We start from the raw sequence: 27,667 nt of genomic DNA on the forward strand, positions 1-27,667 counted from the left end.
AACTGAATTTTATGATGTTATAACTAACTTTCACTTTGATATTCAACGTTACCATGAAAAAAGCAATTATACTTTTGTATTAAGAAAAAGTGTAAAGACTATGAAGTGTTTCAACTGTACAATAAACTTCAAAACATGGAACATTTGAAGAGAACAATGGTTTATTAGCAATACTGGAGTACATAGCTTACAAAACTTTTTTTTCGACAAAATGTTCTACAACCATCCTGTGCAGATTTACATACATGTAGTTTGTAGCCAGTAATTGATACTAATCATGAGGCCTTGTTCAATTTGTCAGCAGATCATTAATATTCAAAATGGATTTTCCGTTATTAAAATAAACCCCTGCTCCCTCACATTGAATTCTGAACCTCTATGTGATGTGTAGTATAATGTTCATCTGAGAAAAATATGAAACTCTAGTTATTTCTAAGGAATAGTTCAACTTATTGAGTCTTAAAACACATTTAAAGTATTGTGCCCATCCAACAGAACTGTATTGTAAGAATCTCTGTAAGGATGATCGTACTGTTCTCAAGTAGATTCCAATTGCTGTGGTTTCAACCTTCTTTCATTATAGAACGTAATACAGAGCTGCACTACAGTTAATAAATGAAATCAATAAATGGACACAAAGTGGAGCAACTAAATGTACATACTGCAAACTGATTGTCACAAGAGGTAAAACTGGTTAATAAAGGAATCAATTCAGTTTGTTGTAAATAAATACATTAAAGGTATAGTCCATCATTTGTAATTTGTGCATTTTGTTCATTTGAAGCAACAAACGTGCTCAAAATCTAAAGAAGGGTATTGAACAACTAACCTGATGAAATTTCAGCTCAGCTTCAGCTGTATATTCCGAGAAAAACAGCATTCTAGGATTTGATTTCAAATCAAAAGTTGCTGAATCATGTTTTGAATTGGGCCTAAATTCAGCGTCCGAGACACGTTCTCGCTGAGCCGATCGCAGCTACGCGATGTCGCGCACTGATCTGACGAATTATAGCGACCGCACGCGCCTGTGCTTCACAGGCGCGTGCGGTCGCTATAATTCGTCAGATCAGTGCGTCTTAAGAAGCACCGTTGGAAAGGCCTTCTTTTGTTGATTTCTTCAAAATGACATCTTGCCAGAAAGAAAAATTTCACAGGGAGTTTAGTTCCCTTACTATCTTTCAACCAAGTATGCTTTTCAACAAGAATTACGCCAGTTACTTTTTGGATAGCTGCAAATGATGGACTCCAGCTTTAAAGTGGAACATCTTCAAGGTGTACTTGTGTTTGATACAAATAAAAACACATGACAAACTCCTTAACTTGTTACCATGCCAAAGGTATTAAGTTTATCAAAAGTGTAAACAAGGCCTTTGAGTTCAGCACTGTTTGGCTACCTTCTAATCTACTTTCAACTTTTGTATGAACAGTTGAACACATCTATTGAATACCTACATCACTTAATGAACAATTCATTTCAAATCCAACTCTGTGACTAAACAAATGAATTAAAACATGCTACACTGGCTAACTGTACATAAAGCATAGCAATGTTGGTCAAGCCCGAATCCCATCACCTCGTGTGTATCACAGGCAAGCACCATGTTTCCTTTATCTGAAAATCATTTGGACTCTCAGCAGACATTGTCTCCGTTCGCAATGCAGTATATTATAACACAGAAGAGCACAGTGACATGGGTATCACTGAAGCTCCAAGGGAAAACATGTCGTAGTAAAAAAGAGCTGTGTGATTAACATACCCCAGGCTACAATGTAAACATATATACAGCGTAAAACTACAAAGCAAGCACTGAACAAATGCCAAAGGAAACTTGATGAAACAGGCATGCAACGGGGCATTTAGAAAAAATGAGGAAATTCCAAACCACACACGACTTTGTACAGTGTTTTTCAATCTGTCATGACAATTCAATTCAAACACATTTATTCTCTCTTCATGACAGAAATGAAAAATAATATAAGTATTGAACAAGATATAAAGTCCACTAGAGGTGGCAAAACCTTGAAAGCATAGCTTGTATCAGGCATGCCATTACACAAAAACTGGCATTCTTGAGAAGTAAGAAACGAGGAAATCAGCGGATCCAAGGAAAAGTTGCATGCCTGATGAAAGCAGTGTCCGCAAGGGGTGGTGTGTGTGTTGACTCAGGCAGATAACTCAGCTGAGTAGTTGCCTCAATGCAGACATGCTTGAATGCTCATCACCTGTGACAGGAACTTGCTCCATCAACTATATCATAAAACAAACCAATGAACATAAAGCAGCGAGTACAAAGGATAATAAGCGACTTTTGTGGACATTTCAAACATTCCATGCTTTCCTGACAACTGAGGGCGCTGTTTCTGTGTTGTTACTCTTCAGATAAAGGGTTTTCTGTTTAAATTGTGAACCCACATTTTTGGTAACTGAAAAACATTTGTGCATAGACTTTTTCTTCGATTTTTTTCACATACTGATACAACAATTTATGACTAAAGCCAAAAAAATTCTAGTCTCAAACACCCTTGTAAATGGCAATATGACGACTGAATATAAAGATAAATTAGACATATAGCATAGGTGCCTGAAAAGGCCCTTTAAGCTATTTCAACCCCGATACAAACTGAGTGCACAGTCACAAAAGTAAATATCTTGAGTTTCCTTTGACTGCTTTAATTTCTTAAAGGGAATATACATCATTTGCTTTTGCTGTAATTTTCAGAAATGGATGGAATTGGGGGTTGGAAATATATAGCAAATATAGTTACACTGACTTTTTTGAGGTTTTTGGTTCAAAAATGCTATAAAAACCAAGAAAAACAACAATTTTCCTGTAGTCTGGTTCCCTGACTCCATTTAAGAAGAAACAGAGCAATTTACGTACATTGGGGAATTGTAAGGTCAGGGAACCAGTCTAGCTGGCTTGTACCCGTTCATAGGTGTGTAATCGATTGCAAACAAGTGCAATGGTCAATTGGGGCCAGTATTTGAAAAAAAGCCAGTTTTTTCCCAACGCTGATCGGCCGATCAGCGTTGGAAATTGATACAAAAATACCACTTTTCTTGAAAATGACAGTATACCAGGTGCCATGATTTTACAGGATGCTTTACACTGTCATTCACTAACAGTTCAGCAAGGTATTTCAAAATGATTTGGTAGTTTTATTTTTTGATGTTTGCAAATGTTGTATTTTCCCTTTAAGTATGATGTCTTCAATCATATCACACAGACAATAGCCATGTATATCACCTCCCCTTTGCTGTCAGTTATTAAATAAGGAATTACCTGTTTGCAATGATCAAATACTTCATCCAGACGATACACCTCAGCATCTGCCTTGTGCCAGTTGTCTTCCAACACGCGCATCTGAGTGCAAACAGTGAATGCAGTTTCATTGATCCAATTATATGTTCTAACAGACATATAGTTATTAGATGTACTGTCCATGCTATTTACGAGTTCACCCTGAAACAAAAATTGATGTTCTTAAATTCAGGCTTGCAACTGGGAATTTAGAAAAAGCGAGGTAACTCCAAACCACACAACATTTTGTACAGTATTTTTCATTTTGTAATGGCATTCATGAGAAGTAAAAAACGAAGAAATCAGCTGATCCGAGGAAAAATTGCACGCCTGTAAATTGTTATTTTTCTAACAGTACAAAAGTTACTCACTTTTGAATTAAAAATTTGGCACACATTATTTATGGAATAATTACTCTTCAAATGTCAACTTGTTTTGCAACACAACAATAAATAAGTTCTTGAAAGGTTGCAGACACCAAAATAAGAAAAGGTTGCAGACACCAAAATAAGCAACAGAAGATAGTTTGATCATCAAAATAAACCACAAGATGAAGAGTCAACAGGAGAAAAATCAAAAAGGGGGGGGGGGTACAATCTGTCGATGGGGGCGCTGTTCAAAACCGACAATTATGCACACAAAGGGCCAATATATGGTGCTTTTCAGGGCGATACATGTGCGAAATTCTGAAAACGGCAGATGCCACAAAAAAGGGCACCACTTCTTTTTTGATAAGGGCACTTGTTCAGGAAAAAAAGGCACTTCGTAAAAAAAGATTGGGGGGGGGGGGGTAAGGGGGGTATGACCAGGCCAAACTGACCCGAAACATTAGAGATATAAACTGAATCCGAACCGAAAACGATCTGAACTCCCTCAAACCGACCCGACCCGACAAAAAATAAGGTAAAACCGACCCGAACTGACCCGACCCGATAAAAACCAAAAAAAAAAAAACGAATGCCTTAATTGCTTGGACAAAGTGATCACTTTTTGTGTGCCTGCCCTTACCCACGTGGCATGAATTCTTTTGCAAAACCATCGTCTCTCTCTCTGTCATACTCAGTGGGTTGATCGAGAGTAACTCCACTTACTGGACAAACGCATGGTATCACCACACGGTATCATGAAAACTGTTACAATCTTATCTATTTCACTGTCAGTCCCATCCGACTGGAGAAATTAATACCGTTGGAACTTGATAGTGCGCTCGGTGGCCACACCACACTAGGGCTGCGGTCACAGTGACTGTCAATAATATTGCATCACCTAAATTTCTCAACTGTTTCGGTTTATTTCGGTTTATTTCGTTTTTTTCAAAAGATGGCTAAACTGACCCGACCCGAAAATATCAATGCAAAACCGAAACCGACCCGACCAAAAAGATGGACAAACCGACCCGACCCGAAGTCGGTTTCGGGTCGGGTCGGTTTCGGTTTCGGGTCGAGTTTGCACATCATTAGTCCATGCCTAACAGCTTGTTGAAATTGACCCCAGATGAAAAATAAAGGTTTATTGAAGTCAGTGGCATGAAGGATTTCCAGAAAGATTTGTTAATACAATAAAGCCCTCCTAAATCTGCTCAATGGGCGTTTTTTTTTTTTATATTTATGAGCAACATTATATTTTCCTCCCTCGGTCTACAGTCTCTATTATATTTACATGTTTGGTAGCTCTAGCATTCAATGTCTCATAGGACAGTCTCTATTATATTTACATGTTTGGTAGCTCTAGCATTCAATGTCTCATAGGACAGTCTGTATTATATTTACATGTTTGGTAGCTCTAGCATTCAATGTCTCATAGGACAGTCTGTATTATATTTACATGTTTGGTAGCTCTAGCATTCAATGTCTCATAGGACAGTCTGTATTATATTTACATGTTTGGTAGCTCTAGCATTCAATGTCTCATAGGACAGTCTCTATTATATTTACATGTTTGGTAGCTCTAGCATTCAATGTCTCATAGGACAGTCTGTATTATATTTACATGTTTGGTAGCTCTAGCATTCAATGTCTCATAGGACAGTCTGTATTATATTTACATGTTTGGTAGCTCTAGCATTCAATGTCTCATAGGACAGTCTGTATTATATTTACATGTTTGGTAGCTCTAGCATTCAATGTCTCATAGGACAGTCTGTATTATATTTACATGTTTGGTAGCTCTAGCATTCAATGTCTCATAGGACAGTCTCTATTATATTTACATGTTTGGTAGCTCTAGCATTCAATGTCTCATAGGACAGTCTGTATTATATTTACATGTTTGGTAGCTCTAGCATTCAATGTCTCATAGGACAGTCTCTATTATATTTACATGTTTGGTAGCTCTAGCATTCAATGTCTCATAGTGCTCCTGGCGTTCAACTAAGCAAACTCTCAGCCTCTCCAACTGCAACAAATATAGAAAGAAATGAAAGTAAATCAGCTGAACTGCCAAACCGAAGGAAAATTTGCTGCACATAAGTTGCGCACAACTTACAGTATCTAGAATTGAATACTTGAAATAAAAACATGAAAAATGAAAATATTCATGCACACAGAAAGGAAAGCATAACATTTTGCTTAATTCCTCTGCTACCGGTACTTGCTAGAATTCAAACCTTCATAAACTTGTAACGCAAGTCACCCATAAACCGACAAGGCGAGTGCACAAAAAACTGGCCCGGTTCCGGAATGTTTCACTTCATATGCAAAATAGACGCGCATGCACGTCGATCAAGACAAAAACTTTCGCCCAGAGTGCATTTACTGACGACGGCATTGCATTTGCTAAATTTTTGGGGTAGTTATATTTTATGGCAAACTTAGGGGGTCCATTTTTGATCAACTTTCCAAGGACAGACCTATCGACCGACCAACCGTCCACAAAGTGACATGAAGAAGCTCCTGCCAGAGCTTAAAACATGTAAAAAGTTACTGCTAAACCAACAGAATTTTGTTTTGCTGGCGTCTTTTTTTGACACTTAACTTTGTTTAGACACTTAAATTTAAGGGATCTTCTGTGAGAAAAATCCACTCTAAATGCTTTGACTTTATAGAACAGCACAGAGCTGATGGAAGACTCCTCTTTTAACCATAACGCCAGTAGGCCAGTTACCATGGAAACGCCCATATGCTTTTAAGGGGCTCAATTTGAGTGGTACTCATTACACTGTAAAAACATGAACATTTATAACTTAAACACAAGTTAAATACGAGGGGTTTACAATCTACATAAATTGTTGCAAAAAGCGTTTATAAGTTAAACATTATAGGGTTTAAAGTGTATGAACCCTCAGAAAGAATGAAGCACACTTTTCCAACAGCTTCTAATAATTCATGAAGCAAATGTAAAGTTGGTTTGTCATTTTGCTTTTTGGAGATTGCCTGGAAGCAGCTTTGTTTTTGGCATCGTGTGAGCAACATAGAGAAATCTTGACAGCACAATAAGCCAAATGGACATTTCACTGGCACATGTGCAAACTCTCACCAGCTATGCATTTTTTGGATAAATACAATGTATCAGCAGTCCTAGTCCAACAGTTGGCAGGCTTGCAGCATCACGTGCGTTTGGTTATCCAAAATCCAGATGTTGATTTGGCCTATTCAATACTTATATCAAAGTTTATTTAACACCCAAGTAAATCCTTGTCATTTGATTGGAGGATTCATTAATTGAACCATTGCATTGCCTACTTCATAACCGTGCATTTTTGGTTCCATTCACCGTGCATTTTCGTCCCATCCCTTTTGATCTATTGCACGCCGCGCGCAGTGGCCCGGCGCTATTTCATTATTGTCAATGATTTGACTTTTAAACCTTTGTTAGCCTTGAACAAACTAAACAATGTAGTGGATATGATACAATTTTGTGAGTTTTGTTTGTTCTTAAAGTTTTATCCTCCAATTGAATGACAAAGATCTACTTGGATGTTGTTTCAAACAAATAATGAATGTTTTGCATTCGTGCAATGGTGACAATATTTTCATTCGTTGAAGGATGGAATGTTCCATTCAACTCGGCGAACATTCAATCATTCAACTTATGAAATTATTCTCACCATTGCACTCATAAACATTCATTATTTGTATAATGAATTGTCCATAAAACTGAATCCAAAGCATCGCACTAAATGGAAGTCTGCTTACCTCCTTCTTGAGACTCAGGTTTTCTCTAATCAGCTTATTTCGGACTGCTGTTGGCTGCGATGCCACTCTCCCATCAACGTCATCCTCATTGCTGGATTGAGAACAGCCTGACAAGACATTGTCCAGCTGTTCTTGTAGGAGGCCCTTCTCCCTCTGGGCAACTCGCAGGCTGCTGGTCAGTTTAGCTGTCTCAGTTTGGAGTTTCTGGTAAAAACATGCCAAGAAAATAAATTAAAATTGAAAAAAATTGGAAATGGGTGAAATTTCAATTTCATTAACAATGTACATGAAACAATCATCTTTGTTTGTTATATTGGTGAGATTCAGCAACACGTGTTATGTTGACTGCTATTAGACTACAGAATACAGGAGTGCAAGTGCAAAGTCATACTTGCTAGGCAAACTTAAAATTTGAACTTGTAGTTCAAGCAACAGTGAAATTGAGGCTGTTGGGGACAATGAAAATAATGTTAATCAAATCAAGTTAGAAATAGTAACTTTCTATCTACTACTTTACGTTTAGTCTAGAGTGACCGCAGGCCACTGTAATGTCCAAGAAATCAGTCTATCCATTGAGGTTGGTAGCAGTAATAAAAGTGACTGGTGACTGCCAGCTAACCTCAATGGTTGACTTCTGATCAGAGAATCTCTCCAAGTTATCAGCCATGGATTGCAGTCTTTGCTGTGCATATTGCAATGCTTGCTGTTGTTCAGTTAATGATGCATTGCGATTAGCAACCTCCTGATGTAGACGGCGTTCCTGCATCTCTGATTCTAGCAGTTGCTCACGGATGACGCACAGCTCTCGATCATGCAACTTCTGGGATCTCAGGAGTTGGGTATGGAGCTGACACCTGCGATAGAGAAAGACACAAATATCAAGAAATGGGTGCATACACATTGTACGATAGTGACATTCACCTGACAGGGATGTAAGGATGAAATACATCCATCAGATTTTAGACCCTGTGTTACCACTTTTTCTTAACTTCACCTATATGGAAGGATTCCTAATGTACTGCTTAATAATAATAGCCATGTTAAACAGGAAAATATGAACCCATGGAAGTAAGAGAATCATTTGCCGAACTAATTTGTTTGAGATAAGAGTTCACCAAACTATTCTGCTCCAGGGTTTAACATACCGATCAATTTTTATGTAGCTATAATATATAACCAGCGAACGTAAAACCTGATCATTTCTAATTGGACAAAACTGTAATGAAGAATTGTTGGCATCCCGATGAGAAATAATGACCAAAAAACTAGCATATAACATATAAAAGAAGTATCATAGCCTGTACTCATTGCGTGCGAATGTTTCTGGCTATGTCAATAGAGGGCACTGTTTTTTCTTATGTTTCTTATGGGAACAAACTAGTTCAGCAAACAATGCTCTATAACTTCAATGGGTTCCAGTAAATTGAGAATCCTTCCATATAGGTGAAGTTAAGAACTAAAGGGGTTACACGGGGGTACAAAATCCGACGGATGTAGTATACATGTACAGTGCCAATATGTTATTTACAGTTTGGAAACAGCCTGAAATCAGGCAACTACAGGAGGACTTATATCCCATATCAGAGGTCTGCAGTCACCCAGGTAGGTTGCTATGTTTACTTACCTCAACCAACAGATAGAATAAAGCGTGTAACCAGTAATGACAGTGCAATGAGCAAGTCATTACAACCGTGTGCTGTGTCACATAATACATATTGTACAGTGTAGGAAGGAAACTATTAATAATCCCAGGAGCAACGAGTGGACCACAGAATAATGTAGTGCGTCCATGTCCAATGTACCACAAGGTCGAAGGTCTTAGATATATTGGCACTGTTGTTGCCATGGATCAGGATCGAGGATTCATGTTTGCTTGAAGATAATAATATTCATAATCACTGCTTTACTATAAACTTCAAATGGTGTATATGTGTGTAAGTGCATGTGCTCTTGTATTACATACTTGCCGAGGACAGATACATTCATCTTTTGTTGTAAATGGTCATCGGACTTATGAGTGTGTGCTTAGTCTATGGGAGAGTGTTAAGTTATAGGGACAAAAGGAAACACAATGCCTTGCCCTAACAATGGTAAAATGAGACTGTGTGTGTTTATTACAAGTTGATCATTCACAAGTTGATCGTCCCCATATGGCAGACTTTAACTTTTGGAGGGGATGAGGCGGTGAAGACACCTCCTGTGAAGCAGTAAAGGCAGAGCCTCATATTGTAATACATTCATGTAGGTGATATTGGTGAAATTTAAACCTAGATTGTAACATTGTTGTACAATGAGCGACAGCCATGACAAATCTAAACACACAAGATGCTTTTAAATGTTCCACATTAAGGGCCTTTTGGCCGGGACCATAGATATTTCTTTGAATTTACTGTTGTTTACTATCCATGGCCATTATACATACATGTATACATAAATGTTAGATTTGGAGCTGACTTTTACCTTTCCTCTTTGAGCTCCTTGACTACTGACGCAAGGGTGTCATTACGAGCCAGTAGCAGCTTCAGAAGCTGTCCTGAGAGCGCCCTCGCTTGCTCAACCTGCTCCACTAGGGCTAGACTATCATCTTTACTCTCTTTCAATTCGTCAGCCTTGTTGACTTTCATATCTACAGCACATATATTCTGATTGGTGGATGTCTCCACAGCAGTGAATGCACTGCTACCGGATCCACCAATAGCAAAGCCGCTGTCAGAGGGGCTTGGGGTGCGAGGTTGTTGCTCTAGTGAGACTGACGGGGTTTCTTGTAGTACCATATCTTCATCATTGATGTCTTCATCTTTAGATTGGATAGCACTCAGGATGGAAGCCACTAAGGAGCCAGATGCAAGCTCATTTGTCTGTGATTTGGATTTGGATTGGATCATCTTGGAAGCTGCAGTTGGCTCAGAGGCTTCTTTATTCAACTACAAAGAAAACAAACCAATTATTCAATCAACTTTAGTAGGCTGAGATAACCAAAGTATGCGCATGATACATGTACATGTACAATGCAGTCCAAGCAACCATCAGTACATCATCTATAGAGGATTTAATGGGCTCTATCGTTCTGAACAATTAAAATATCAGGTTTTTGAAGGAACTCTTGCAACATTCTTTGCAACCAGACCTTTCATTTTGAATGTTTTTTAAACCTGTTGGACAGCTGTATTAAGGTGTTTCCATTGCGTGTGAACATACTCTATATGTGAACATGTGCCAATCACACACTACTCTAATTGAGTACTACATGCTTGTTGTCCAATACAGAGCCAGCAATCTTCACAGGTTATGAAAGAATCCTATTACCTGTTGGTCTTCCATGCTGATGTTGAGATGAGTGAATACGTCTTGTATCTTCTTGAGTAGTGCTGTCAATCCATCGGCAGCATCTCTCATCTCAGTGGCTTGGTTGAGTAGCATCCAGTGAGCATGGGCCTTTGTGTTATCTAACTCACTCTGACAGAATTGAAGCCTCTCACTGCAAACAAGACAAGGCAAACCTAGTCAAGCTGGTCCCAGAGAACACACAGTTCTATTCAATTGAATCAGAATGGCTAAACAATTTGTAGAATAAGATCTATTATATAACCGACATACAGATCCTTGTCAGTTGATTGGTGGAACACACATCACGTGACATTCGTTATTACTCCCATTCACGCCGGATCTCAAAAAATCCCATTCGCCCATGGGGAATGGGAAATATTATTAAACAGTTAGGATCGATGCTTGTTCCAAGACGCGGTACATGTATTTGTGTGCAAATGCATGCTGGTGAGTGCGTTCAGCGTTGTGTATATTGTTTTAAAGAGCCAGCGCTACGAGTTGGGATCAAATATTTTCGCGAAGGGGTGGTTTGGAAGAGATCAACACATTTTTCGCCAATTTCACCAACAAGGATCTATATGTTAGTTATATAAAACAAATATTGAGTGGCTTTAAATTGTGTAATGTGAGGAATATTAGCCCTTGGATTCGCATCGTGATATGGAAAAGTCCAGATTTTACCTTGCGATAATATTCCTCCCATTTCACTCTGAGCCACTCAATATTTGTATAGAGGTAACTTGAGGAAATGACAAATGCACATACACTGTTTGCATGGAGACTGGTCTTATATGAAACAAGCAGTGCCAGACTAATACACATGTGGTGTAGAGTGCTCAATCATATCTACAAACAGGCAAGCCTCATATAGCTGCTCCCAGACCATAGTGTAAGTCACAAGTGACAATCAGTAAGTACCGGTAAGATGGGTAATCAATCTAACTTTCTAAGTCACAAGTCACAGTCAGCCAGCCAGCCAGTCAGGGGAGTCAGTCAGTCAGTCAGGACACTACACTGGGAGCAGCAGGCACTAACAAAGCAACTATACATTGAACCTTAATTAAGTCTGATAATTACACAGTTGACCTGCGTATACATGTACATGTATGTCCTTCATGTGCCAAAGTTCCAAGTAACAATAGCAATAATAGGTTATATAGTAAACTCCGGCTAAACGGGCACTCTCGGGACCTGAGAATTTGTGACGACTTACGCGAATGCCGATATCTGCTGTAAGCCGTCATTTTGCCGGCATAAATGAATGGTCTTTTGCACACATGATTCATTGCACTAATTGGCTTCAATTTACCCTGGATTATCTCCTCAATGCTTGAGTTGAATCCAGCAAATTAATCCTCGAATTGTATCATCACGTTTGGGGTATTGATAGTGGATACCACGATACATATGTACGTGCACAGTAATGCGTGCGTGGTCCGGTATATACCACGCACGCATTGACTGCAGCATCATTCAATAAGACGACCCCCAAAATGGACAGAGCGCATGCGTCCAGCCTAGAGGGGGTACTGGTATTGATATGCTCACGATGCATATGCGATGTATGCAGCAAAGATCCTATAGCGCCGCATAGTGGTATGCAGTAGAACACCCTTTTTCAACACCGATGCATGCAGCGGTCACGGGCTGTGCGAAACCACTTTTCACTCCACACTTTGCCAACCGCAGTACAGGAAGTCGATGCCAATGCGTGATTTGTTGAATGCCGACTTACACAAAGGATTTTGTAATGCTTTTTATGGAAAGGGGACCTAGAGTAACATGACGACTTGAGCGAAATGGTGACTTATAAAAGCCGACTTAGAAATAAAAAATTCAATGGAAATGCATTACAGACAATTGGGACTTTAGTCAGAGGGCCGACTTGAGCGATTTGACGAGTTGTACGATGTCGGTTTTGCCAGAGTTTACTGTAGCTGTTTGGAAATCACTGTTTTCCCACTGACCTTAAAGTTTCTGCAGCACCTTTCCACTGTGATCCTGATTCCTCAGCCTTGGAGAGCGCCACCTTGAGGCGAGATAGCTCCAAGCTGGTGACTTTGAGTTGGTCTTCTGCTTCCCGGGCTGACTCTACCAGGGCAACTCTTTCCTCCTCAAGGAATTCAATGTTTTCCTTAAACTGCTGCTCAAAGTTCTGCAATGATGCAAGTGTGACTGTGTCAGTTAGAAGTCTACCTCTATTTCTATAAGTGGAGCCAACTGTTTGCCATCAACAAGGTTTGCTATCTTTCCAAAATGGCTGACACACACAATGAATCTAATCCTGTTGGGGCAGAAATTTTCCAGTTTCTACATTAGAAGTAAGTTCATATATTACTGGAAACATTTCACTTCAAAAATTTAGAGCAAATCACAAAAACGGTCGCACCACCCACCAACCCTTTTTTTTCCAATGTAATAGGAAACACATCTTTTTTCTTGGTCTTAATACATATAGTATGATTGATCCTAACAGTGATATGTGGTGTCTTGTGATGATTAGTTCCCCACATACATAAAAGAAAAGAAATGCTGATAATGTTTGGCTAAGTTACTCCACCCTTGCAATGGGACCCTAAATAACAGAATTTGTTGTGGGAGTCATAATGTAGACCAAGAATGCTGGCTGGCCAAGCCTGCCATGCAGCAGGGCAATCTATGCAAATATATTGCATTACAAAGTGCTTTACACGTCAGAACAACTTTTTGTGAAAGTAAGCAAATATTTCCCAAAAAACACATCATTTGTTGGCCATGGCAACAAGGTGTGTGACTGCTGGATGCAGTATATCAACCAAGAATGGAGTCAGTCTTCAATTTCTTTTTAACTGAGTAATTTGGACACTGCCAAGGGGCCAAAGTCAGGGTGACCCGATAGTAATGTGGCCCAGGCACAAGTGGCCGAGCTCTGTGACAACAGTAACCACTTTGAGTGGTCTTATTTCAAAACTAGGCTGTATAGCTCTCCTTTGGCATGACAATAAAAAGATCTTGGAGTTTGATATCTTCCTAGAAATCTCCCACTTGTTCACAGACATGACAGAGAACCAAACCAACGTGTCAAACATCCCATTTCCACAGGAGTCTGCATTAAAAACTTTTTAAAACATGATAAGTTTGTCTTTTTTATATACCTTCAAAGGGAATTGATACCAGTCCCATCTTCACTTTAAGTAAAGGTTTTGTCATTACATCAGTACATACTTTTCCAGTTAATTGTAAATGATCCGACTTGGCATTAAAGGAACAACATGTGACCTTTAATCCCTGATTATTTTTAACATTACAAGTTGCCAGAAGTTTCGATTTCAAGACTGTCAGACTTGACTCGATTCTACAGTAAACTCTGGCTCAGTCCGCAGTCTCGGAACCCGAGAATTTGTGACAACTTATACGCGAATGCCGACATCTGCTGTAAGTCGTCATTTTGCGGACTTACATAAATTGAATCATGGAGTAAAAATCGATTGAATGGCCTATGCACATCTGTATCTGGATCAATACTGCAAACGATCTCTCATTATGGGATCACAGGCTTTGATTTACCCTGGTTTATTTCTACGTCCATGATTGATTCCAGCAAATATATCCTCAATGGTTATCACCACATACAGGCTGACGTATTGATCACAGAATGTCATGCCTGTACGCATACGAAGCAAGGATGGCCAGCCAGCATTAACAGTGTGGTGTAGAAGTTAGAACGCTTGCATACACATATGAGTACAGTTAATTACATATTAAGGCATGCGTACGGTACGGACATGCGTGGTAAAGTTCATTCAATAATGGGACCCCCTAAAATGTACAGAGCGCATGCGTGCAGGACTAGAGGGGTACTGGTATTGATGTGCTTACAGAATCGGGGAAACCCCTTTTTGATCGCGCACGTGGTGGTGGTGGTGTTTTTTTTATGCCAACTTATGCGGAGGAATTGATGTAGTTGTGAAGAAATGGGACCAAAAGTAACACGCCGACTTAGGCGAAATGGCAACTTACAAAGGCTGACTTAGAAATGAAACTTTCAATGGAACTGCATTAGAGACGATCGGGACTTTCGTCAGATGGCCGATTTAAGTGATATGACAAGTTATACGTTGTCGACTTGGCCGGAGTTTACTATATACTCATACCACAACTACCATCTTTGAAAACCGGCAGCTGATCCACTTCAAAGTTTACCAAAATTTGTCTGACCATTTTATCTGCCCTTATCTTACTGTGCAAGAGTCCTGACTTGGACTTGAGACTACCTAAATTTACTCAAGTTAACTTGTGCATGGTCTTATGTATCAAGTGACTGGCTAAGACATCAGGCAATGCCAAACCTACTTGAATCTGTCTGGCCATCCTCTGTGCATCTGCTTTTGCCTTCTTGCTCATCTCTCGCTCCCACTCCAATGATTCCAGTTCCTTAGCTTGTTGGTTCATTATCTCCTTGTTTCTCTCAAGTTCTGACTGTAGGGCAATGATGAGATCTTGACTACTAGACAGTTGATGCTTCTGGTCAGTAGTCTCAGCAGTAAGTCTGAAAACAGAACACAAGAATTACCCAAGGTGATTACCCACAAAAATGACCCGAACATTGTTGGAAGTTTGCCAACCTTTTGATTTTAGATTTTTACCAAAAAGGTATTTCTGAATGGGGATAATAGCGTGATAGAGCAGTTGTAAATGTGATGTTTAAAACTGGTTAGGGCCCTGGTCGTCAACAATAGCCCTCGCCTTCAGCTCAGGCTATTTTCAGCTGCCAGACCATTAATCAGCTTTAAACCACATGTTCATAACTGCCCCATCACACTAAATACAGGTTATTTATAGTGAAAATACTCCATGACAATTAAGTCTTTTGATCTTGGAAATGCGATAAATGCTTGCTATGAAATATGGCTTGCTACTAGAGACATACATGCCTCTGATGTAAGTAGCTTCCATAGCAACTAGCAAGTAAGAAAAAACATTCCTAATTTTTTTAATTCAGCTCCTGAAACAAGTTTTCAGGAAATGTGGCATGCACAACTGTGTGGCTCACAATACAGAGAAAGTGCAGTATTTGACACGCTTATGGGGCTAGCTTTTGACCAAAACAAAGTTTCCACTCCATCTGAAAAAGCATTTTTGTAATAACAATGTTGATGAAATTGGTATCAAAACATCCACAACTTATCAATCTATAAACTCACTGTTACTGCTGATTACCAATGATTGCTAAATGTTAGGAACAGAGTGCTATCATTAGGAAATATATCAATATACACTGCATTGGTTTGTACCTTGTATTCTGCAGCATGAGATTCTGAATCTCTTCTCCAGTCTGTGAATGCACTATCTGCATCTCTGCCGTGGTATCTTGCCATTGTTTACTCTGAATAGCCAAAGCAGCTTCCACTGTGCACTCTGCCAGGAAATGCTCGATACTCTGCTGCTCTAATGCCTTCATCTTGGCCATGACAGTCTCATAATCACTTTTGTAGCCAGACAATTCTGTAGTAAACAGTTCAGGAAAAGGATGTTTTAATTATATCATTTACAGTTGTATGTGATATAACCATAGAGCTATATTAAATTACTAGAGCGCTAACTCGATGTATAAAGTAATGCCTGATGGCCGCATCCATGTTTGTGCACAAACCTATGGAAAACTCGAAATTGTGTACCGCTTTTGTACGGCTATTTGCATATCTGCGTTTGTATTCGATACCGGTGCGTCATTGAAGCCGATACGCAAAACCGAAACGCACGATCAGCAAATGAGCGTTTCATTTTGCTCTATGCAAACAGGGCAACGTGTGCGCGTCCCTCGCTGCAGATGCTTTTCGCTGTGACGTTTTTGAACAGTCATGACGCGCTTACGTTGTTTGCGTATCTTCTACTTGCGCGTTGCATTTAGAGTATACTTTTAAAATTCAATCCAGCTATTTTGATTGTCTTCTACAAACACACAAATAAATTCAAAATGTCTGCGCCCAGAGCGGCTTCAAAGCGTCTCCCCGCGCAAGAATGAGGAGTTAGTGCTCTAGTAATTTAATATAGCTCTATGGATATAACAAATATATAATATGCAAGACATTCCTGCAAATGACTAACCTGAAACGGACCTGATCTGACTTGAACAGATTAACCAGATCCAACTGACCAGATTAACAAGACCTAACTAACCTTTTCTTTTAGAATTTGGTTGTTAAAGTATGAGTGTTCATACTTAGCAGCAATATCTCATAGGGGATTTGTGAGAAGTTATAAGATTTAAGATCTTTCTACACATGACCGACCAGACTGACTGATCGGACCTGACTTGATCTCACCAACCTGACCCACTGACCGACCAACCCACTGACAAATTGATTGATAACCAACTGACCTTCCAACCAACTAACCAACTAACCAACTGATTAACAAAATGACGCATACTCCCACAAATCCAGCATGATTTCCATCTATTAAATAGTAACCAGTTAACCAACTTTTATCAGACTAAAGGGCCATTCAAAAAGTTCGATGTTTTTAAATTTCAAGTTCAAAGGTCACTTTTTTTGAATTAAAAAGCTAGAAAATAGAAAAAAAAAACTCTTTTAACTTGCCAATTCAACTCTCTGCGTACCGATTCGAAATACTTTTAAGCCTTTACCGTACGGCCGGGTACAGTATGCATCTGTACTACCGCACAAGTACAATGTATCATGTATTGTGTATCCATCGTAGCACCATGTATGCATGGGTGCGCCGTGCAAATGGAGCGGGACACCAGGTTCATGTGTCTTAATACACGCCATGAGCGTCGGTTACCAATTGCGACAAGGAAATAAACCTACTTGTGTTCAACATTAGGCAACCTGCATGCGCATATGTATCGCATGCATGGTATCTGCGTCCAATGAACATGGCAGCGTCGATGAGTCTGAATAGCGCGAGTTGAGAGTTCTTTTTTTCTATCCAAAACGACTGAAACTTCTGAATAAACTTCATGAATAATTGGAGTCATTATACCTCTTAACGCCAAGACAACAATCATTGTTTTTAGAGCCAGCTAATGTACTTATTATCACCGTTTAGAATGGACAAGTTTAACGTGTTCCAGGTTGATTTCCTACGTACAGGAATGCCAGTGGGCCGTGTTGTTGGTAAGGTGCCGTGTACACTAACCGCAGCTGAATTCCGCCGTCACTGAACTAGACATTTGTCCATTTTTTTTATTGAATGGAAAATCAAAATTTTAAGATCGAAAATCAGGGTGGGTGGGTGGGTCAAAACAAGTTCGGGGAAAAAAAAAAATCGAAATTTAAAAACATCCAAAATGTTGAACGGCCCCTAACATATGTATCCAGCCACAGTATTACTTCTGACCTAATTTTGTATTCTGAAGCTCTGATTTGATCTCATCAGAAGTCTGTGAGACCTCGTCTAATTCTCCCAGTAATTGACCCTGACACTTGAGGGCGTCCTTCTCAGCATTGATAGCATCCTGTAGCTGTGTCTGTGTATAGTGTTGCTGGTCCTTTGCTGTTGCTAGCAGCTGTTGTAGCTGCTCATTCAATGCTTTGGTGTGATTCATCTCATCAACCATCGCTACTTGCTATAAGGACAAAAGTAAGGTTAAGAAAGTTACGATAGACAAAAACCAGATTCACACTGTATAAACTGTAATGCTCACACTTGTGGAAATTGTTTTTATCCCTCATTTGATGGACACTCTTAGAATGGTTTTAAAAGGGTGTATCTGTAACCACCATTGTAACATCTATTATTGTCGACAGGCGGTACACTGGTATGGTACATTATTTAATTTGTCATATCACAGCTTGAGCTAATGTAAACAATTGGAAGCTAAATTACAGGTGTAATAGAGAGAAAAGGGGAATAAACCAACTGATGCTTTCATATGAAAGAATTATATTTTTAAATGTCTTTTTAGTTATTAAAAAGAGCGCAAGTAATTTGTTTCCAGATTTGTGTGGATTTCTGAATATGCAAACACACCTGTTTGTCCAATTCATCTTTCTTGTCCATCGTCTTTGTGAAGAGTGCATTCACTAGACTGTATGCCTCTTCAATACATCCAAATTGTTCCTAAGGAATAACAATCACAAAATAATACTCAGTTATTTTATGAAAACTTGTTTTTAAGGCAGAGAGAAATGTTCATATTTCATGCACAAATGTCTTTTATTCATTACTTTCCTGTGTTTTGACTTGTACCAAAGATGGGCGGAAAAATTGTAACGTGAATCACCGAAAAGTGAGATACCAAAATGTATCACTCTGGAGATTTTATGATAATTTATTAACTTAAATGGTAGCATCTGAATTACACCCAAAGATGTGAGGCTACTAACAAGATGTTTAAATCAGTGGGCAGTATGAGGAAACTTGGAAATGAAGGGTATTGACATTATTGCCATGTCCTTTTCTTGTAACGCAAGTTACCAATAAAAATGTATTGGCCAACCAATAGAACTTTATTTTGTTGACATAGTTTTAGTAGTTTAGTCACTTAATTGCAAGAGATACAATGCATGTGAGGAAAAATCTACCCTAAATGCTTTGACTTTATAGAATAACAGCACAGAGTTGAGGGAAGACCCCCTCCCAATGTAACACAAGTTACCATCAAATTGCCGTTTTATTACAACTTGTCAAGCACCTGAATCTCAGCGGCTTTATCCAGTGTGTCTTTCAAGTCAGTATAAGCTTGTAGTTCTGTCTTGAGCTCAGCAATGGTAACCCTAGCTCTCATGTAGTGAGGCTCATAGTTGTTCTGCTCATAAAATGCATGGAGATCAGATACCTGCAAGGATAGGCAATCAATACAACTTCAAATTACAAACCACAACAGCATTACATCAATAATCTATTCCAGAGGTTTGTTTTTCACTTAAATGGACAAGGGATGTTTGCGACGGTTATGATGCATCGGTCAAGAAAAACAAATGCTGAAGTCATTCCATAAATGAGACAGTTGCTTAATATTGGAAACAGTATTGGATCAAAAAGTCAAGATCAAGCCCATCAGTCTTAGGAATAGGCTTTCCAAACTTTGAAACATTTTTATAAAGCATAACTGTCACCACTATGGTAGTAATTATGAACGTACATGTATTTTTAATTTAGAAAATGTTTTTCCATCCTCCTTTCCCTTTGCTGTAATCAAACAATTCTGAGTTAACAAACTCCCTTAAACAAGACATTGCTTCTACTTAATGGCATTACAAATGACTTACTTCTTGCTGTTGTTGTTTATAAGCAATACACAGGTCCTGTTGTAGGTTGTGGATCTCCTTTTGATACTGATCTCTCATGTTGATCTTATCCTGGTTGGCAGTTGATAACTCAGCGGATTTCTGTTTGTCCAATCAAATTGATAAAATGTAGGATGTAAATTGACTGGAAAAATGACCAAACTCAAGCCATTTAAATGGCCTGATGATGGGCAAATGTGTGTGCCTATACGTGTGCATGTAACTTGTGGGACAAGTTGAACGTAATGTTTAGCCCTTGCATGTATATTGCACTGTATTATTAACTGACACTGTACAATACTCTGGTCTTGGGCCTGTGATAAGGTCAATTATTAGCTAAAACCTTTCATCCTTTAAGGCAAGGTTTTTATAATTTTGGTAAATTGTCACTGAATTAAGGATGGGAATGTATGTTTAATATGGTGAACTGTTAAAACATTTAAAAACAATCTGCAAATACCTCAAAAATGCTTCCGTCCGTCCCAAAAAGTGTGAAGGACAGGTATGGAATATTGATTTACAAGTTCAGCAAAGATATTGTTCGTTTAACAGCTTGTACCGGTACTGAGGAAGCGAAAGAGAGCGATATACCATCTACCATGCAACCAAAGCACAATTTGCCAAGCGGAACTCAACTGCGATGCCAATGGAACTCATTTAACGGTAACAACAGTAATTGCCAGGGCCTGAGAATTTCAAGGAAGGACTGTTATTTCCCATGATCAGATGATTGCCGATTTGTCAAGGAATTAGTACACCATTCTGATCATTTATTAAAAGAAGGTTCATGCTAGACCATGCTGTTTGCCTGACCTGAGAAGGCTTTAGCGGGCTACATTCATCAAGATAAATTAGCAATTTATAGCCAACCTAGACACAAAGCGCAAATATTTCCAGTATCAGTAAAATTCTTATTTATTGGGAGTTAATCCTGTCACACTTCCTTTTCAATGGGGTAGATTCAGGCATACCACAGCCTGAAGTAGCTATGCGATTTGCACTTAACCAACAACAAAAATGAATGCCTTTTTGTTCTTGTATAATCATGTCTAAGCCCAAACTCTCCCTAGTTTTGAGAAATACATGTAGATCTTTTATACAAAAACATTTTGCTCTTTGGTTTTTGTCATAGATGGACTTGAACCAGCTAGATGTGGCCAAGGTTCACCTTTTGGATTTTTTGCTGGTTCTCGCACGATCAAGAGCATAGAAGCTCACAGTTATCAACCAGTCAACAGAGCGTGGCGCATGGTACCGTCAAACACGGACGCCCACGGAATGCGCAGCAGGCCAGGTATATACGCACTGATGTCAATAATTACAACGGCAGCTTAAATAAATTGACAAAATAGGAGAAATGAAGACAGGGTCTTGAATTGTATTTCTTGCGAATACCTGATGTAAGGCTTCTTGTAGGAAAGCTTGTTGATTCATCTGCTCACCGACTTGAAGGAGAAGATTATCAACCTCTGTCTGTAACGACTCCTGAAAAGATGTAACGAGAAAGAGGCAGTGCTATTGTCTAGTAGCCCTGTCGATATCAGAAGTTTTGATTATCGATACATGTACATGTATATCATTAAACCAATATGGATTATAATCAAAGAATATTTCAAACAAACATTTTTGGTATGTTGCAAGTTCTTACCAGGTATACAGTTTGTGTATTGGGCTGAATCACTTTGTAAAAAAAGCAGGTTAAAATCTACCTAAAAATACTTTATTGCAGAGTTTCAGCGGGTAAAAAAATTTGCTCCTGTATCACATATGACATCATCACTTTGTGCATTCTTCGTGTGGAAGCTGCTTGAGAAGCTTGGAGCAGTATGTAAAAAAATTTGAAAATATTCAAAAACATTTGAAGAGTTGAGTTGTGTACCAGTACCTGTACGTGAAAAACACATCCATACCTATTTTGTCTTACCAAAAATGCATCTCGGCAACATTTTTACTTCAAAAACTATCAGAAATTACCCCTTTTGTATTTCTTCCTTTCACATCCTTGGTGATTGAGAGTGCAGAAGGCATTTTCAAACCAAGTATTGTTCTGACTTTAACGCGACATCAGCGCAAATGTTTAGCCGCCTCAAAATATCTTGCTTAGCTCATAGACTGGTAAGCCTATATGACGATCTTTCACGATATTTCGATTTAATTTTTATATCGGAAATCGTATCGATCTCTTAAAAAAAATCGGCACATCATGGAATTCGATATGCCGAAAAATATCGCGATATTCTTTTGAATTACCACTTTTGTAACCATTAGAGTCACCACTGGACTTTAAATAGAGCCGCTACAGTGCTCCCATAAAAAAACGCAAACCACAAATTCACTGTTACCGCATTGTACCGCAAGGTCTTACCTATCAAGGGGCAGAACCAACTGACTTAACGAACGTCACGTGTATTGGATTTTGCGTCTTCCACGTGGCAGTACAAACATGGAGCTATACAAACAACACAATCCAGACCATCTTTTTAACCGATTGTTCTCAATTTCGCCCCCAAGTACCAAGTGAAAACGTAATCACGTGCGTCTAAGTTAACCGAAGGGAAACAAAGTCTCTGACATTTCGCAAAGAAAATACGGTGCCTGTTTTGTGACGGAAATGTTTCATACAGAACACTGCTTATTCTCAAAACGATTCGATTGGGATGATTTTTTAGACATGTTTTTCCGGAGAAGAAGTATGTAAGTTCAGCAAGGCAGAACAGAGGCATTTCACCATGGATACCGCACAGGTACTAGTCTCTGAAAGAAATAGTTGAACGAGAAGTTGTACAGACAAAACACCGCAAATAATTGTAGATTATGACGTTGAGAAGTGAACATGTTTCGTTTCGGCGCACGGTCAGGGGAGCCCTCGTCGGGCCCACAAATTTTCTTTTCCCAGGCGGCGCAGCCTGCGCCTCATCAGGCCATAGATCAGGCAGACCCAAACGACATCCGCATACATGGTTGTTAAGCGCCTCCTACAATACTTTTATGATACGTACGCACTATATAATGGTTTTGTTTCCCCACAATGTGGCGAGCAGTGCGACAGCTCAGTCGATACTAAATTGTGATTTTGCACCGCGAGGTTGCGGGTTCGAATCCACGGTTTTGCACCCGGATTTTTTTTAATTTTCTAACCTGAGGCTTCGGAGGTTTTTTCAAAAAGGGAAATAAAGTCCGAATTCCATATATTTATATATTTTCGATTTTCTTCTCATGTTTTTAGAAAAGTAAAGTCCAAAACTCCATAGCGTATATGCGGATGTCGTTTGGGAGAAAAAAATTTGCTGCCGGGCCAACGACTCCGGCGAAATAGATCAAATTTTCCTGCACATATTTTCCTGACTCGTTCCGTCTCTGCCGTGGCTGTACCCGGGCACTTACACTTGCTTAGTGCCAAAACTGTGCCAAACTTATGAAATCAGTTCATATTTTAACAACAAAAAACGTCGAAAACCAACTGTTCAATCGTGACTTTCGTTCAAAAAAATTGGAAGAATTTTTACAAAGGGGTGCTTCACCCTCTTTTTGGAGTTAACATCGTTTTTCATCAATAAATTCTTTAGAAAAAAATACTTTTGTGAGTTTGTAACAATGAAGAACTTTTTCTGAACAAGAAAATATTTCGGACTCCATAAAAAAAATGTTATTTGTAATTTTGAAAGGATGGAAATACTGGTAAATTGTTTTCAAGGAAGCACACCCTTGACCGCAAATGGTGTGGGCTGTAAACGGTCTGCACGTGGCATCAGTGCGGCGTGCATTGCGTGCTGGTACTTCGTTCTTTCCTTGTGAGATATTTCTATTTACACATTTTTATCAAACATTTCAAGGTAAATTTTTTCGATATTTGAATGTGGAATTTGTTTTCTCCTTAATTGGCAAAGTAAATGAGAATAGTACTCAAATAAAATTGATGATTTTGTTCAGGACATATTCGGACCATCGGGACTATCGGGTTATTTTTCACGGCAGTGGATGGTGACTTTGGTCGTGTTTTTTGTTTATTCCATTGTTCCATGAATGGAAAAATGACGTCATCACGATAATATTGCGATATCCGATATTTTTTCCATGATATTCCGATTTAAAAATAAATGGATATCGAACAGGCTTATAGACTGGTTCCCGCCAAACAAAGATGATAAACTGCAATTGCACTTAATGATTGCACATACATTAGACCTACGTGAATTTCCTGTCATTTTTAGTCGGTCCCGCGATTGGTCCTTTTGTTCAAGCTATACAAAGTGTAAAGCCCCATGGAGTAAAAATAAAACCGATTGTCAACACTACCAACATGTTGATGTCTTCGGGCAAGTATAAGTGAAGATCATGAAAAACACCTATTTTGACGTGATTTACTTAAAATAACGAGTTTCAACCTACTTGGCACTTTAAGGGAACCATTTTGTATTTAAGATTCTTGCACTGCCTTCTGTTGACAAAACTGTTTTTGTCCAGTGGTCCTACCTTGCTCAAACACCGGCCAACATTTCTGACCAATATCATTTACTCATATCAAATTTTGGATTTTTCAATTTCATTAAAAAAATGATAGACAATGTCAATATCACACTGTAATCAAGTAATATTGATATTTCGACGGAGTGTAGTGCCGCAAAATTACTTGTTTGGAACAGAAGTACAGAGAGACACCAATGCCATACCTTTGAAGTTTGTCGCAATTCAACCTTCGGATTAAGCTGTTCCAGCCTTTCCACCACCTCCCTCCGTTCAAGTTGCTCTCTGGCTCCATCTAGTTGGTGTTGTAGCTCAGCTTTGGTTGTCTTCATTGTCTGAATCTCACGGCGGAGGAGTTCATTACTGATACATGCTGACTCCATGTGACTCATCAGACTGCTAGCATCCAGTTGGCTTGGACTCTCAGCTTCTAATCTGTCAAGATTTAATGGAAAAATGGGTATTAATGACTGTAACATTCAACACCTTTATTGTGGAATTGCGGAAGGAAAAGCTGTCATTTAAAGCGTGGACTACATGTACATGCAGTCCTCTTGGGAGACCACATCACTTCATCACACTAAGCCAAATTATCATTTGTTCATTCTCATTTTGAAAGCAATGCAGTTATTTTGGGTACAAATCAGAATACCTTAGCTTACATATAACAAAGTGGTCCATTTTAGGCAGGGATGTTCAAATTCTATATTACAATTTGGTGAGCAATCATGCCTATATGATTTATTTTCAGCATGTGAAGTAGCATGTGGCCCAATATACAGAGGCTTCTGATAAGCATTGATTAGGGAATGTAATACTTACTTGAATGCTGGTACAACAATCGGTGACGTCAGTGTCTCTGCAGTACTGAGAGCAAGGGGTGTAACAGCTGTGCTTGCATCTACTGAGGCAGATGGGCTGGTTCCACATTTCATATCAACAACTCTAACAGGTGTTGATCCACACTGGGCATCTACTGCCTGGTATGAACCTGTACCTACCCCAACCTCTGTGACTCGTACTGGACTGGTTCCTGTAGAAGAATCAGTGACCAGAGCTGGGTCTGTACTCAGACCAATATCAGCAGATTTAACTGGGGTAGTACCGATGAGGGCATGGCTAGATTGGATTGGTGTGGTTTCAGTCATAGTATCTGACATTCTGATGGGCGTCACCATGACAGACTTGTTTGTCATTTCTACTGATTCAGAGGGTGTGGTTCCAACACTGGCATCCATCAGACCGGTGGGTGTAGTAACAGTTGAAGTGTTGGACACTCTAACAGGTGTGGTCCCACAGTTAGCATCACTGCATTGTTTGGATGCTGTTCCGAAAGCAGAATCTGGCAGTTGACTTAGGGTCGCTGTGACGGACTTGTTAAGAACTTCAACTGGCCTGATAGGTGTGGTTCCGATACAGGCATCAGTTGAACTGGTGGGATTGGTCATAGTCACGCCATCAGTCATTCCAGTGGGTGTGGTTCCATTGTAAGCTTTAGAGACATAAATGGGCGTGGTCATCAAACAGCTATCTGTCTTTAAGATTGGTTTGTGAGGAGTAGTCCCAGTGAATATGCTGTAAGATTTCACAGGGGTCACGCCAACAGAGCTGTCCGTCATTGCTGTTATATTGGAGTGGACTGGCGTGCTACCAACAGCTACACCAGCCACATTAGTGGCAGAAGTCATAGAGTCAGTTTGCATTGTCTTGACCGGTGTCATGGCAACAGAAGTGTTAGCTCTGTCATCTGGTCTGGTACCATGACTGGTGTGTGGTAGTTCAATGGGCACAGTGCATGAACTCCTGATTGCAATTTCAGCTGGTACCACTTTCATTAATGGTTCAAGTTCAACCAGGGCCATGTTTGTCATTTCAAGCTTTTGAACAACTTTTTGGACTGAATCAGTTCCCTGAATCATCTGATGAGAAGCAATGGGAGTAGATCCTGGTAAGCCTAGCACCAATCTACGTGAGCGCATGTGATTGTTGCTGTTTTCTCCATCAGCGTCTATAGATATGTTGTCTTGGTGGATAGTTGGAGCAAGTCTTGTTTCCTGACCCTCATGATGATTAGCAGGTGTAAAGCATGGCTTACTGATCTTCATGACAGGACTACACCCTGCAGCCATTCCCTTCGCCAGTGATAATTCAGATGAAATACCGGACAGGTTGTCCTCTAAGAAGACGCTGGTATCGTCCTGACCCTGGCCAGAGTTGTTGTAGGACTCGTCAAGCCCCAGAGCAATACTCCACAAGCCATCAGTGGTTGGTGTTACAGGATCTAGAGCCAGTGACTCTGTGCTGCTGGTCTTTGTAGGGATTGAGCAGGTTGCTCCTTGCACCTGTTGAAGTAGTAACAAGGACAAAGATTCATCAATTTTCATTTTAGTTTCCTGCTTGCAAAAAAATGTTCAGCTGACATTCCTACTGTACGGTGCAAACCCAACTCCAAAATCACAAATCCTCTGCATGAAGTGCGGGATCAAACATCACCTTACAACAATCGGACACAGATGAAAGCCAAGAGGTTCTTCCTACCTTCTCATTTCTCAATTCTTGTAAGGCAGCATGAATTGCACTATCTACCAATCCTGACACAGTCTGTTCCAACAGCTGATCTCCATCAGATATGGAAGACAGTGGTTCCATCCATTCAGTGCCACTTTCCTGACAAAAAAATCAACAAAAATTCTAAAAACTACTTGTAGCATGAAAGTTGTAGGTTTTGCACGGAGCATTACCATTCACATTGATCATTTTGTCAATGTCTTGTGACTAGTAAGTCACAACAATACAGTGAAATCTCGAGTTGTCAAACCTCAAGGGAACAGGTTCAAAATTTGACTGAAGCAGAGTTTTGAGTTAAGCAGGGTTGTATATCATTGTTATACTACAGAAGGCAATGGATTCTTTGTTTGACTTAACAGTTGTTTGACTTAAAGGGTGCTCATTTCATATTCACTATTTTTGTTTTTAAATATTTTCTAATGTCGATTTGTTTGAAATGTATGTATTTGCTTACATAGTTACAGTGCACATACATGTACATGTACCTTTGGAAGATGAGAGCAAGCAGATATTTCTTTGAGAAGGACTTGATTGAGGAGAGACTCAGCAGCTTCGGTCACACTCAGGGCTGTTCTCTTACAAGACGACCAAGCCACTGATGGATCTTTGCCTTTCCTGAAGAAAAAACAATTACAGA

General features: G+C 39.4%; 1 protein-coding gene across 1 annotated transcript; it reads right to left on the reverse strand.

Moving 5' to 3' along the window:
- Window positions 1-1,314: 1,314 nt before the first annotated feature.
- Window positions 1,315-27,667, reverse strand: LOC119726949 (myosin-11-like). The gene is made up of 19 exons (XM_038198792.1): window positions 27,516-27,667; window positions 27,001-27,129; window positions 25,285-26,804; window positions 24,669-24,897; window positions 21,394-21,483; window positions 19,981-20,100; window positions 19,404-19,547; window positions 18,740-18,829; window positions 18,107-18,335; window positions 16,036-16,246; window positions 15,095-15,290; window positions 12,730-12,917; window positions 10,742-10,913; window positions 9,896-10,359; window positions 8,055-8,289; window positions 7,436-7,639; window positions 5,622-5,696; window positions 3,285-3,365; window positions 1,315-2,248 (listed from the first exon to the last, which is right to left on the reverse strand). Exons 2-19 carry the CDS (start codon window positions 27,109-27,111, stop codon window positions 2,177-2,179), a joined length of 4,431 nt encoding a protein of 1,476 aa, XP_038054720.1. The 5' UTR covers window positions 27,112-27,129; window positions 27,516-27,667; the 3' UTR covers window positions 1,315-2,176.

Source organism: Patiria miniata, unplaced genomic scaffold, assembly GCF_015706575.1.
Source record: "Patiria miniata isolate m_02_andy unplaced genomic scaffold, ASM1570657v1 HiC_scaffold_2, whole genome shotgun sequence".
Classification (NCBI taxonomy): Eukaryota; Metazoa; Echinodermata; class Asteroidea; order Valvatida; family Asterinidae; genus Patiria; species Patiria miniata.

What these genes read in the sequence shown, in the direction of transcription:
- LOC119726949 (XM_038198792.1), bottom strand. Translation starts at nt 27,111, where the DNA reads ATGGAACCACTGTCTTCCATATCTGATGGAGATCAGCTGTTGGAACAG. An exon ending in AAGATGAATTGGACAAACAG is followed by an intron (nt 18,336 to 18,739) that starts GTGTGTTTGCAT and finishes TTGTCCTTATAG; the next exon opens with CAAGTAGCGATGGTTGATGA. An exon ending in GGTGCTGCAGAAACTTTAAG is followed by an intron (nt 10,914 to 12,729) that starts GTCAGTGGGAAA and finishes TCTTGTTTGCAG; the next exon opens with TGAGAGGCTTCAATTCTGTC.